This window comes from Vombatus ursinus, unplaced genomic scaffold (genome assembly GCF_900497805.2).
Source record: "Vombatus ursinus unplaced genomic scaffold, bare-nosed wombat genome assembly UNPS02010461.1, whole genome shotgun sequence".
Lineage (NCBI taxonomy): Eukaryota > Metazoa > Chordata > Mammalia > Diprotodontia > Vombatidae > Vombatus > Vombatus ursinus.
In genome coordinates this window covers 10,936,166-10,950,954 of record NW_020950239.1, presented here as the reverse complement: position 1 = coordinate 10,950,954, position 14,789 = coordinate 10,936,166, and the positions used below count along the sequence as shown (strand labels likewise).

Below are 14,789 nucleotides of genomic sequence, written 5' to 3'. Positions count from 1 at the left end.
TGTGGGCACTCCTTGGATTCCATGAAGGCTCTTAAGTGGTGTTGGGAATAAGCCTCATGTCTGTAGCACAGACTGCATTTTCATGTAGAAACAAGGTTATAAATGGTGGTTGGTTTTCTAGGATTTCATAAAATCCTAGTAAGCCTATAATGAAGTTTCACTGTAGTATTAATTGTATAATAATGGCCATGGTACTATGATATTTGCAGAGTATCTCATTTGGTCTTCTCAATAATCCTGTGAGGTAAGTACTACAGGTATTGTTGTTTCCATTTTGTAAATGAAACTGAGGCTCAGAGATAATTGACTCAGTGGTCACACAACTAGGAAGTGTTTGAGGTGAGATCTGAACTCCTATCTCTCTCAATACCAAAGCCATTGTTCATTGCGTCATACCCGACTGCCTCCCTGTACCCATTCTATTGTTTTCTGTGGGAAAATTCATTGAGTTCCAGCTTGGGCTTAGTTCTTTCTTTCCTGTCATAGATCTAATGAGGGGTGTCTCATTGATGAATATCCTGGAAAAATGAGGAGAGGTGGGGAGGGTGAACACAGAGGTCAAAGTTCGGCATACTTCTCTTTCCTCCCTAGTCTGGAGAGATAGGGAACCCGTGGGATGCCTTCAGCTGCCTTTGGTATGAAGGTGGCTCATAATTCTGGTCACATGTGTACAGGGATGCATATTGTTCATAATTAAAAATTAAATGTATCTGGTAGAGGTTTCTTTAGTCTTGTGTAAATGCTGTTTTTGATGCTGTCTTTATGAATTTTGCTTGCTTTTTGTCTTCACTTTTTTAAAACCACTAGCTAGGTAATTCTGTATAGGTAACAATATATTGTTGTTTTACTTCTTTCTTGCAAATACTATTTTCAAAAAGTACTAGAAATGGGGCAACAGCTAATTTAAAGTTATTCTGATTTTAAAAGGATATTCTTTATTAGATCTATTTAATGTATTTAATTTTTAATTATCTATTGCCATTTTTTTTTTTACCACTAGATAGTATTAAGGTTTTTGAAGTTCTCATTGAAGCTATTTATACCAGCATTAAAATTAATTTGTGTGTTAACCTCTTTTTAGTTCTTGTGTTCCTCCTCTTCTCCCTCTCGCCCCATTATATAGTATAAGTTACAATGTTTTGCTGGTTGGTGTGTATAGGAAGGAACTGACTTTGGAAATGTCTTTCATTGAGAGGAGGTTGCTCCCCTCTCCCTTTCCATTAGGTCATTTTTTTATTTCAAAATTTTGAAACTTAAATTATTAAGAAAAGTAAAGTGTGCATAATTTTAAAAAATATACTTTTCTAGATTTGTAGTTATTTTATTTATATTTTATCTATTAATATATTTATAACTATATACGTATAGTTAAGATTTCTACCTTCTGCTTCGTACATTTTTTTTTTTTTCTTTCTGGTGAGGCAGTTGGGGTTAAGTGACTTGCCCAGGGTCACACAGCTAGTAAGTGTCAAATGTCTGAAGTCGAATTTGAACTCGGGTCCTCCTGACCCCAGGGCCGGTGCTCTTATCCACTGCACCATCTAGCTGCCCCTTCCTCGTCCTTTTCATATCTTAGACTATCAGGGGATGGATCTTAGTGTTAGAAAGTTGCAAAACTTCCTTAAAAATTTTGGACATTTGGCTTCTATCAGAATAAAACAGCAAATTCTTTTTCACAGTCTTTTTCTTTCAGTTCGTAATGCATTGCTTTTGATTGTGCAAAACACTAGAATCGTCTCATCATTTCTTCTGTTTGTTGAATAGCTAAGATACTCCTTTCTATGAATGGAACATTCTATTCTTAACATTTTTTTAAATAATTCATTTGGAGTATGTTGTGACATGGTGTGAAATGTGGCTCTAGATCACTTTTTTGTTTTTCCTTTGCCCAACCTACTATTCAATTTTGACAAGGTTTTATTGGATAATGAATCCCTTCCCTTGTGTTTGTGATCTTGGATTTTCCAAATGCTAGTTTTATCATTTGTTTGTGTGGCATACTGGAATATTCACTTTCTATCTTTGGGCATTCTCCATTGGGTCAGATATTACACATATTTTGAAGCTTTATGGCCAAGGTATACTGGCTCGCCTTTCAGCTTAACCCTGGAACTGGAAATATTACCCAAGTTTCATTCACAAATACAGACATTCTGGTCACACCTAAACAAAGGTTATAATTAGCAAACTTCAGTTATCTAGGCAATACAGTCACCTTCCTTTATTATTCCTAGCCTTACCCAAATTTTCAAGAATATTGCTTATCCATAGGTTCAAAAGTTTTCTCCAAACATCTATGTTCTTTCATTTGCAATTTTCTTCTTTAAAACATGAAGTTTTAAGCTGAAAATAGCAATACTGTTTCATGTCTTCTATGCGATACCTTGACAGTACAATCCACACCATTATTTTTACATTTTTAAAGTTTCATGTAAACCAGATAAATTTGAGTAACTGAATTAGAATTAAGATTCTAGCTCCTCCTTGTGGAAGAAGTAATTAACACCATGTACTAAGATCCAGTCTCCTCTCGCCAGAAAAAAAAAGCACTTATCTCTTGAGATGGTGTGAAAGAATTTTGGACTTATCATCTAAAGAATCTTTTAAGAAAAGTTCTTTATATTTTGGAATATGCCAATGACAGTGGCAAGTCCTTTGGTAGGGTCCAGGTTCTTTGTTTTTCGGTGATCCTCAGAGTTTGCAAGTTTCTTTGAAAAGGAGATGGTCAAGAAATGGATAGATCTAATAATAGCTCACAGTTTATCTAGTGATTTCCAGACTGCATTCAAAATTTAAGTAACACCTCTGAATAGGCAATGCAAATAGAAAATTTCACTTAATGTTGACTAATGCAGCTTACAAAAGTGACCCTTGAAGGCTAGCTCTCATGTTTCAACCTCTGGCCTTTAGTGGTTAAGGAAGCTAGATGTGAGAAAGCTGTGTGCTTTCTCCTTGTCCACTTAGAACATCCCTCAGGGAATGGACAGCAGCCATCTACTTTAGGGTTACTTTATACTTAGAATTGGAATTTTTTCGGTTGAAGGCATAGAAAATAAGTTTCTTCATTCCCTAATACCTACCATTCTACTTCAGTTTGATGACTGACGGGAAAGTTTCTATTTAAATAGCAGTACTGAGCAAACAAGTCAATAAGGTTGGGATAGTGTCCAAAGAGGCAACGTGTCCTGCTCAAGAAGGAAGCTAGGTTAAGCTCCACGCCCAGATGTGTTGGGTGTTGTGACTTGCTTATTTTTTCTTGTTAGTGGAGTATACAAGATGATTTAGCTGTCTCAAGGAAAGAAGGTTGGAACGTTAACATGACATTATGGAATCTAGAGGAAAATCAGAAGGGAGGCCTATAGTGTAGAACCATTCTGGTTCAGCAAGCGCATTTGCTTTTTTTCTTAGCTCAGGATCAGTGCTTCCATCCACCGGCAGTGTTATCTCTCATTTCTTTTCCATGCAAAGGCAACCAGATACCAGTGTCATTTGCACATCAAGGTTCAGGAAGCCTATGGTATGCATACCGATTGCCAGAAACCTTATTAGCACATTCAAACAGCAGCAGGTAATGGCTACTTGCCATATTTGGCGCAGAGTTCCAAACCAAAGAAAACCAGTGCTATGCAAATAAGAATTTGTATACTTTTATGTAGAAATGTACCGCTGTGTAGTCCAACAAAGTAACCCGTTTTGTTTTGAAGTGACCTCAAACAAAGGATGAAGCAATAGCCATGGATATGGGGAGATGTGTAACATTAACTTCAGTACTTCCCCTCCGCTGAGGCCATTATCTGGCCCTCAAGACTGGGTTAGTTCCTTTTGTTGTGATGTATAACTTTGGGCAGAATGTTTGTGATTTGGTCATTTGTGTGCATGCTAGAGAATTCCCAGTGTAAGGGTTATTTCTGAAGCACCCTCTTTATCCCTCCCCTTCCCTCCTCTTCTAAACAAAACAAGCCAGTAAAGGTTCTTGGGACAACTTAACTGGAAGATGTTGTGGAAGGGGGCTACACAAATTTTTGTTTATTTCCCATCATCTTGCAAGAAAGGGAGGATAAGAACACTATTTGATCAAAAGTGATCATCTTTAATGTTGCTATTCTCCTTATTTATGACAGTGGAAAACAAAATACTTCCTTCGTCCTCATACACTCCCAGAGATGGAAATTAAAAAAAAAAAAAAAACGGATCTAGGCTCTCCCTAACTCTTAAAATTGAACTCTCCTAACAGGGTAGGATAAATACCAGACTCCTCGGGGCTCAGAAAGGATGCTTGACTGGATAGTTAAATTGGTGGGAAAACACTTAGATGGCTAAAAAGGGGGCGGGGTGTAAAGGTGACTGCTTCGGGAGAAGAGCAACGCCTTCTGTATGAGCCTCAAGTTTCCCGCACTGGTGTACCATCTATTCCTATTGGAACCTAAGTTTCAGGAAGCACATCTTGTTTGCTTATGTAATAGTTTTCTCATCTCTCAGGAGGCTTGTCTTGCTAATCAAAGTCTGTCATTAGCCAGCCCATTCTGTTTCAGGTTTGGTGTTTTGCTTTTTATGTTTATTTCAAAATGTGATCCATGTAGTCCTTAGAAGTAAAAGAATCCACATGGAGGCTCATCATTTCTAGGCTCTAATCCCTTTCTTCAAAAATGAATTTTATGGCACATAAAAGGATAAGTAGCATTTCCTGTGTTTATGAGAGCATGAAGAGTGAAGACTTGTTATGTCAGATTCTCTTAGGTTCTTCAGTTGGCAGATTCCAGTGGAAGCCTTGGATATCTAAAAAGCAAGATGGTGGGGAGGAGAGGGTGGAGGAAGAAGGGAGGGAACCCTGCAAGCCAGTTTTCTGTATAGGTAAATTAACCTAGCCATCCTGTGTTCTTTTTCTCTTACTATTACATTTTTGCCATTTGCAGTGGCTGTCCGTAACAAAGGGCAGAAGGTAGGGTAGTTCAGTCTGCAGTGACTTCCCTCTTGCTTTCCAGGTCCTCACCTGGATAATTCTGAATAGATGCCTAACTTGTGAAAGGAAAGTGGGTCAAAAACCTCAATGTTATTGAATGCTACCACCAAACTATAGAAACAGAATTTGTTCCAGTTTGAGTTAGTTTTATCTCAAAAGATATTCCATGAGAGAATCCAGAGCTGACCACTTCTCATTGGTTTTTTGTTTTTCATTTGTTTCAGTCATGTCTATGTGACCCCCATTTGGAGTTTTCTTGGCAAAGATAAAACATTTCCTTTTCCGGGTCATTTAACAGATCAGGAAACTAAGGCAAACGGGGTTAAGTGACTTGCCTAGGCTCACACAGCTATTGTCTAAGGCCATACTTGAACTCGGGTCTTCCTGACTGCAGACCTGGCGCTTTATCCACTGTGACACCTAGCTGCTCTCATTTCTCATTACGCAGTAATGTAAATGAAAGGTGGAAAAAAAGAGATAAACTATTGTCTGGGAGAGACCTCCTCCTCCTTGTATTTCACCAATTTTTGAACATCATGCTAATAATTTAACATAAGGGATTCTCCAATAAAAATGGTAATTTCCACCACTATTGCTTGACTATGTAAGTCTAAAAGACTTAAGAAAGAGGCATGAACACCATGGTGAAGAATTCAAAGACAAGATGTTAGAAGTGAATAGGCATCACTGCCAATCCAATAGGAGAGAATTGACATTCATTAGACCAGATGAGCATATGACAGAAATAAAAGTTTCAGATAGGACATTAAACTGACTTTGCACTTAATTTTTAAAATAATCAACAGTTTTGCCAGTAGTGAGCCAAGAACGTGGGATACATAGAGAAATAACCGAGAGAACCCAGTATAATTTTTTTTTCAGGGATGTGAGACTGATCAGACTTGCCCTTTTGGTCAAACGTGGCAGAGGGCTAATTGTGATGTGTTCTTAGCTGCTTCAACTCCGTGTACAAAGGAAGAGATATTCTTATTTCTGTGTGCTATGTCAATCTAGGAGCAGTCCATCTTTACATTTTGGCCAACAATCGTTAGTAAAAATCCTTTTAATCATAATTATATACTGGGTGTTCAACAGTTTACTTAACCTGAGCATCTCCTGTTCAGATACCCGCAAGGTTTTCCCCCTAACAATACACTGTAGTGTACTTGGCCAGTAAAACCCATTATTGTGTGTTTGTGCCAATTTCAGCTGAGTAATAATAAATATCATTGGTATTATGTAGTACTGCATGGAGCCTCTTGTTATCATGAAAGGTGGCATAATATTGTGTATATGTATGGTCATTAATAGGAATGAATTATGTATATATGTATGATACTTGAATAATAGAAAAGAGTTTAGTAAATGATCTTAAAATAAATTTCTTGGACAGTCACTTCCTGTAGAGGTTTTGAAACAAGGGAATTCGTGAACCTTAAAATGAAGTTAGGTTAGCCAAAGTATCTTGGAAAGCATGTTATTTCACATACATGGATTTGTCACTTCATGAACTGGAGCTCTATTAGGCTCTGGCTTCAACCAACAAATTCCTCTTCCAGCCAACTATCACATTCCGTGTAGGAGACTTTGATCTGAGCAATAGATTCTTATAGACAAATGGAGTTTGTACCCTTATGATGACAAGAAATTTTCTAGCTCAGATGAACCTATTATTTATGAAAATTCCAGGTGTATAAAGGTAAGACTTTGTTCAGTATTCTCATTTAATTGCTCTAAGCAGCCATTCAGGGTCTCACATGGTGTCTGCTATAGAGAAGTGACTTGAATATGAAATGTTCACCTGCTAGAGGCAAAGGAAGGCACACTGCACTCTTCCTTTATTTCACTGTAGGATTTAGCTTGGGACTACTCCTGAGTGGTTAAGTGAAAGGCCTCCAACTTGAATTCTCATGCTGCTGAAGAGCATGGGGATGCTGACAGTAAGTTGGGAATGAGGCAATATATCAAAAAGAAATAATGAAATGGATGGATAGATCTATGAAGAACTTAACTTGGTATGAGGGTGAAAGTTTTGAGTTAACTATCAACACTTGAAAATGGGACTTTTTATACAGTGACCAGGGAACAAATCTGGTCTATCCCAAATGTAGTATTAGAAGTGAATGGGTTTGAGGGAGTAGTTTGTTATGGTGTGTGTGTGTGTGTGTGTGTGTGTGTGTGTGTGTGTGTGTGTGTAAATGAAATAAAACTATCCAATCTATACTTTGGTATTCTGCAATAGGTTTGACCACCTTTACAAGTAAGAAGAAACTTTGGGGATGTTCTTATAGAATCCAGGTTACTTAAGTACCCTCAAAGAAGTCAGAGTGAAGCAAGAGTCCCCAAAGAAAGGACACAAAATGCTCGATAACTATGGTGTGACTTTTCCCACCAAAAGTGAACTGAATCACACAGAGGCAGAAATGTAATCCACCTTGTAAGAGGATGGAGGTGAGAGAGGCATATCAAGTTCGAGATGGGGACCAAAGGGGTGGGGGGTGGGGAAGAGAGCTTTTCATTAGGATGGCCTGATATGGGATCTCGGGTGATGGCTCTTCTGCAACCAGAAGGAAAAATGGACTGGCAAGGTGACAGTAGGCTACAGTTTACTAGCTGTTGTCATCCTAGGCATTTGCTCTGCTTCGACCTCATTTCTCTTTTATCTTGAAACTCCTGATTAAAAACAGGCTAAGATCAATGATCTAATAACACATAAAGGCTCTGCGATATCTGGCAGAATAAGGAAAAGGGTATGTAAATAGATCAGGCCCACCTTAAAAACTTTTGGCACTCATTCTTCACTTAGTAAACCACCTCCTAGTTGAATGTAAAGGTGGGTACACTTTTGATATCGGACCTACACTTTAGACAGCATATTTGTGAAATCATATGTGGCTTACTTCAAGTTAAAGGAAAAAAAAAACACCCAAATAACCTGTTACAGGGTTCCAGGTACCATACCATAAAAATACTCTAAATCAAACACAACAATCAATGGGTCTTGAATGTACAAGAAAGATGCCCATTTCACTCTCTTAGAACGTTAGAGGAAAAATAAAATTTTGTCAGTACAATACTTCATATAGAAAATGGTAGGCATCTCTGATCATGCAATATTTTATCAGTTTTAAAAACCCCAAACCAAACACCAAGCCACCCCCAAAACTAACAAGAAAAAAAGCTTCCGAGATTTAAGCACCTGATCGCTGAGAGTCCTGGTTATGATTGCTCTCAGGTCTAGAGTGAGAATTAGCTTTAAGTTTGTAGGGGTGTTAATAGCAGTCTGTGGCCGTCTCCTTTGGGTACACACACTGTCCCCAGTCTATACGCCTCTTGTTCTCCGATTAACAACACTATACATTTTACAGTTTAACGAGTATTTCAGTGTGATGCCATGGTTCTTGGCCTACGTTGTGTTCCACTTGAATTTTTTATCTTTAATTTTCGTTTTGGAGGTGAAAATTTAGTTGAGTACACACTGTAACCAGTGGTGTGCAAGCAGACACTGACAAATAGACACAGCAGTGCGATATTTGACCCACAGTATAAAAGGAAAGGCGATGGTGGAAATGAGGTAACTCTTCCCCAACAGGTGTGTACATACAACTCCTGCTCTTCTAATGCGCTACTGTCCATTAGGAGAGAGTAGGGCTTGTCAACATGATGATTACATAAAGAAGAAGCTACAGAAGAGAAAAAAGAGAGGTTCAGATTCAAATGCTTTTAAAAAGTAGCTTCTCTACTTTTTAAGCTGTGAAGGAATGAAAGTATGTCAATTAAAGGGATTTTCATCAAGCATGGCCAGAGTGTGGTTCAGTTAGCAGTATCAGGGACTAGGGAGGAAGAGGATGCTGTGGCCATGAAAAGGGGCTGCGGGCTGTGATAGGAATTCTGGTCAGCACAGGGAGCAGGGGATGGGAACCAGGAGGGAAGGCAGCAGAAATGGTGTGCAAGGTATAGGACACCACGAAAGTCAACATTTTGGTGAAGTCGATGAAGCCAAAATAGTCATAATAGATGAGCCAGACAAGGTAAGAAAGGATGAGAAGACTATTCCCACAATTTGTTTTCCAACTCTGATACACAGTGTTACAGAAAGAAATCACAGAGGGCACACAAAACACAATGTTTGGGTAAAAATATATTTCCCCCTTCATGTCTTGGCACTATAGATGTATGCATAGGTTACCTTTTCACTATCCCCCTACCTAACAAAATTGTAAAGTGATCAGCACTTCAGAAATGAAATGTTTGACATCAATACAGAAACTTTAGGTTTTTTTTTTGTTAAATTTACAAGTGTTTAACATGCTGTGTACGTGTCTAACAATATTGTATCAACACTGAATGGAAGTTTTGGGAAACAAGGTTTGGGAAAACATTGACTTTTTTTAAACAGCACAGTGGCAAGAGTCTACTGCTACAGTTTAAGGCATATCAGCATAGTTTTAAAAATTAGGAAACAGTTCTACTGCTCTTCACAGCTTTATTTTCAGTTCATTTTAAAAAAAAATTCCCTTCATATTATCTCATACGCTAGGCTTTGGAGATGCCAATCCCACTAGTTGGACAGATCATCTCACAGGTGGCCTGCCAATGGAACCATGATTCTTGGATTAGGAAACGTTAACTATTTCAGATGATGAAGAATGGCAGGGCAAAGTGACTTGAATGGACAGGATTGGTAGGACCACACAGAGACAAGTGGGCTTGAGTAAGTAACAGTAGAAAAACCTGACTGAACAGTCTATAAAACATTTTGTGGGGGTGGAGACGGAAGGAGAGGACGTGAAGGAACCAAACCTCTTGTTGATGGGGGTTGAAGGTGATGAGGTTAAGCAAATGTCATCAGCTTGTGAGGTTACAAAGCAGGGAAAGAAGAAAAACAGGTAACTTGTACCCCTAACCTAATTCTAGTTCCAGATCTCCCTTGGTCCAGGCATCACATTCTACTGTTTTTACAAATGTACCTGGATTGTAAAAACACGTTGAATGACTCTCATCACTTGCTGTTCCACCCTGTATCTCACTTGCTACCAAGCCATTGGCGTCAAAGCCTTAGAGGGAGCAAAATCTTGATCCAGAGGCAAAATGGTGGTCACTGCCAGCTGCCAGCACTCCAGCAATCCCATGAAAGGGCACTAATACTTCATGCTAAAGATACTGCTCAGTGGAGGCTATATTCAGAAAGGTCACTTTTCTTTGGCAGTGAGGAATGATTGTACCACCTAAAGCCCTTTGTGATGTCAGATAATGCTCCCTGTATGGTCTCACCACGTGACAAGCCACGGAAGACTTCCACGTTGACTTCGGGGGAATCTAAGTTCATGAGGCATTAATGATGAGGGCTATCGTTCTGGTGCTGCTCAAGTTAACAGGATGAAACAGATCCCCAACCCCCATCCCATCTGTCCCACTCATTAATTTTTTTAAAGGCTGAGAGGTCAAAGAGGCTTCTTGTTCCCATACTTACATGCAGAGGTGAAAGTACATCCAATTAGATTTGAGGGTATCATTTATTCCGTGCAGAGCCAAGGACTACTGTGAAAAAAGGCATAAATACAGAAAGAAAAGACGAGCAGCAGTGACAAGCTCAAGAGGGCCAGGGGAGGGATAGCAGTAAAAATCAAGTTAGTGGCCACATTAAAATATCTTAAAAAAAAAAACAAAACCCCGAAACCCCAAAAAACTAATGAGATTATTAATGGAATCCAGTCACAGCTTTGGGCCAAAAAGTCAAAATGGCTGATTGGATGCCTTTTCACGGCTAAGCTACCTTAAAAAGGCTTTAGTGATACAAGGAAACAATTTTAATTCCTATAGTGAGGCACAAAAAAGACACACAAAGCAGCTGGTGCAAGCACGTCACACAAGCGGTTGAGTTTCTGACTTTTAGTATAGTGCATGAGAAAATGCAGCCCACGGTTAGGAAACTGGTTTCATCATGCCGAGAAAAATTCCTAGAATTCAGCTGCTCCAATGGCTTAGAGTTCATATGAGAACTGCAGGAGCACCCCATGGAGATTGGGTTAAACCTGTCTTAGGTCCATACTGCTGCTTCTCCTAGATTTGAAGCTCACATTCTTAGTGTATTTTTGAGCTTCGAAAGGGTTTCCCCCGAGAGCTTTCCCTCTATGGCCCCAAATCAGTTCCTGGAAATTCTCCCTGCCCTAAGAAGTTTTATAAAAAACGGTTGGTTCAGGGTAGGAAAGAGAAGGGAGGCTAAACAAAAGTCCTCTGCTTCAACAGCCTGGAGAGGCAGTTTAAACAAAAAAAAAACCAAAGCACTAGCCATTCTACCTTGGCAAGGCACTAGGAGAAAGGCAAGAAGAGCTGGAAGATCTGAATTCCAAAGAGAAATGTGTTACATGTAAAAAGTGAGAAACAGGAGAGTACTTAGCTAGGAGCAAAGGGAAAGCTGGCATGTCCCAGCACCAGAAAGTTAGGAGGGCCAACTCAGGAAGCTATTTCATGTTGTTTCCAGAGGTGGCAGGGGGATGGGAGGGATGTCTAAAAGTACAGTACCCAGCTTAAGTAGTTAAATTTGTTTTTTATATCAATTAGGACAGAAGACTATGAATATATTTAAAAACTCTGGAAGGCTACTGGCTTATTTACATTCTCTCTGATTCCCCTGCTTGGCACCCTTGGCACCACATCCATGGTCTTAAGAGATAGAAAAGATTTATGTGAGTGACTGCAGTGATAGAGAAGGCAAGGGGAATTCCCGGAAGCCTGCTGGGTTCCAAGAAGCATCTACTCTCTTTGTCTTTTGACAGCCAAGTGGTACACATGGGATAGGGCAGAGAAGCTAGTTGGGAGGGGAACTGAGTTTTCATTTCTTGATTCAAGTTGACTTTTTCTAATGTGTAGGTCCCAAGGTCCCTTGAAATATGGAAGTCCAAAGGCTGAAGAGTTAATCCTAGACTGTTTTATCTGGGATGATACTGAAGTGGCTGCTGAAAATAGTGTTTTTTGGAAGTCTTCTGGATAGATCCAATAGCACAAGAAGTTATTGTGCCACTAGGAGATAATGTTGATTTTCCCATGGAGAACAAATTCAAATACTGGAGATGAGATTTGTTATCTTAAGCTGAAAGGATGGGAAAAATTTTTTGATCTTGTGTATTCTTTCACTGAAAGATGGCATATGAACAGCTATTTGTAATTTCCCCAAAAAACTAGGGTATGCTGGTGATGGAGAGTTATATGCTCAAAGCCCTTGGAATAATCCTCCCTGAACTTTTCCAACATTTGAGAATCATGAATCCAGCTTCGTTTTTAAAACAGTGAAATGAGGCAGTCTGACGCTCTAGGGAGGCTGACAAGCAACCTGTACTAAACTGAAAAATGCAATCCAAATCATGCTTTGTTTACCCATCGTGTTGTCTCAGCAAAAAGCTACCGGACTTGGGAGGAGGGTGTGGAAAGAGAAGAGGCAGAGTGGACGTGGGCATCGGGCAGTCATGGGTACAAGTCATGGTCATTCGGGTTTTAGTTCAGCTGGTGAGGTGGTGAGAACAGTTTCCACGTCAAACACGATGGCACTTAATGTACACTACTTCCCCATTCATTCCAAAGCAACATACAAGTAACAGGCGTGCTCAACTGTGACTGTTCTGAATTGACATAAAAGGCAAACCATTTACTTTCCAGAGACGAAACCCAGGTGAACATAGCAGTTACCATCATTTCCCTTTTCTACCTTCTCCCACCACCCACCTCCAGTGAAATGAGTTAAAAGAGTTATTGGTGCTTGGGGAAAAGGGGGAAGGGGGCGAGGGCGGGTAAAACAAAAAAACAGAACACAGATGGCAGGGACACGTTACTGCAAAAGCAGGTGAATGCGGGAACATCCTTGGCTTGCCAGGCTTTATGTGAAGCTTGTACTGCAAGTTAAAAAACAAAACAAAAAAGTTAGAAATGATAATAAAACCAAAAGGAAAAAAAAAAGTGTTAGGAGCGAAAACACCAGCGTCAGAGCGATGGTGGCTGCTCATGCAACAATGATGGATTTGACAGAAATTAAAATGGTCAAAATTTGAGCAATCTATTCTAGATGACAGGCAAAAGCAAAATTCAAAAAAAATGAATTAAGAAACACATGGTTAGTTTTCATTTGCATGAAGCTTTGACTTCACAAATGACTTGCTGAATTGGCTACAAATTCCAGCGGACGGATCCCGCCGCTCAACCTTTTCTCAGGTGACTGCAAGAGGATCCCTGATCTATACTGAAAGGAATCTTTGATAGTAACAACTGTGCACCCCGCATAAGCAACACTTTCAAGGCCCACCAAAAAGTCAAAGGACAAAGGCATAATAACTGTCTTAAAATGGCAGCATTCCTTGTGGGAAAGGGCTGATACTGTAGACTTAGGGAGGAGGAAAACATAGATGGGAACAGAAAGAGGAAGAAGCATGCTATTAATCTATTGTGAACACGCACACACGCACACACACACACACACACACATACACATGTATCCTTTTTTTCCCCCAGGAAAGGGAAAAAAAAGATGATCACTGGTCATGTTATCGCTACAGCAATGCCAAGAGCTTTCATCCACGTTTAAGTATGAAGCAATGCAAAACTTAAAAATGTACATTGGGAAAGGTTCTATTTTTTTTTTTTTAAGACAGGTTGAAGCATGCATCCTTATTCCTTGGTAAGGAATTTAACAATTATTTTTACAAAGACGAATTGCAGGCTGTTGCAGAATGTGGTCCTCAGATATCATCACCACGACACTAGGTTTCAAGAGACAGATTTAAAAACCTGGTTCTGGGATCGATGCTTATCAGCTAATGCCTGCTGATTCTTGCTGATTCAATAAAAGAACAGAGAGATGTCTGTTCTATGACCCTGCGTATAGATGCGGCTTGGCACTGGCATCTCAGTGGCAAATAGAGATGGGTGTCTGTGCCTGGGGATGGTGTGGGATCCAGCTAATGGCAGTGCCCAGATTAGTTCTACTTTTGCAATAATCTTACAGAAATGTTAAGTTGTCATGCCACTACAGTTACAGATAAGAAGTAAAAAAAAAAAAGCCTTACCTACACAAAAAGGGAGCATTTCATTAGAGTAGAAAAACAAAATTAAAAACTTTTAGAAAAACCAAGACAGGCTATAACATGGAGCACAGTCTACAGAAAAATCATTATTTTCTTTTTGGTGTGTTATTTAAAGTAAAGCTAGCTAATCCTTGGCAAGTGTGGGCACTCCAGAATCAGCTGCGTTTTGAAGCGTTTACAAAGTGCTATGTTTAACCCCTGTGACTGCCTTTCAAAGTCTCCAAATGGCTGTAGCCACTGGTAATGCTCTAGGTCTGGTTTTTATTCTGTTTTTTTTTCATGGTCCGGGCCTCTGCTAGCAATCATTTTGTCGAAATGGAAAAGATGCTAGGCGTGTGGAGGCCAGTGTGAACCCCAGTGTGAACCCGGAAGCTATCACACAGGAACATGCTTGTCCACAGCACAAAACTAATGCATACTGTAAGCCAAATTAGCTAATTCAATTATACTAATTCTAAATTGGAATCTATAAGTGGGAGAGGGGAAAAGAATACTATATTACATACTTTACATTGTCATTAGAGAAAAAACATTCTGAACTGCTAGGGCCAATGGGTGGTGAAGAAACTGCCTTAATGAAGCATTGTGCACATAGGTTAAAAAGAGTTTTCCAAAAACTATAAAGTTTGCTCCTAGATGGAATTATTATTATTTTTTTTAAATGGAGGCACAATACTGTTCAGCTTTTGGAATTTTTATTGCTTAAAGGCACACCAAAGTACATATGAAAATGAAAAAGCTCTTTTCACACTGCT

General features: G+C 39.4%; 1 protein-coding gene across 2 annotated transcripts in view; it reads right to left on the bottom strand.

Annotated features, from left to right (window-relative positions):
• Positions 1 to 8,376: 8,376 nt before the first annotated feature.
• Positions 8,377 to 14,789, bottom strand: part of SEPT11 (septin 11) — a 52,722-nt gene continuing 46,309 nt past the window's right edge. Inside the window, exon 9 of one of the 2 annotated variants that reach the window (XM_027854455.1) lies at positions 8,377 to 8,643. In XM_027854455.1, the coding sequence (XP_027710256.1) occupies positions 8,628 to 8,643 (16 nt within the window). In that variant the 3' untranslated portion in view covers positions 8,377 to 8,627. Of the gene's footprint in view, positions 8,644 to 8,997; positions 12,850 to 14,789 lie in introns of those variants that run through there. The other variant, XM_027854456.1, reaches the window with a different exon arrangement.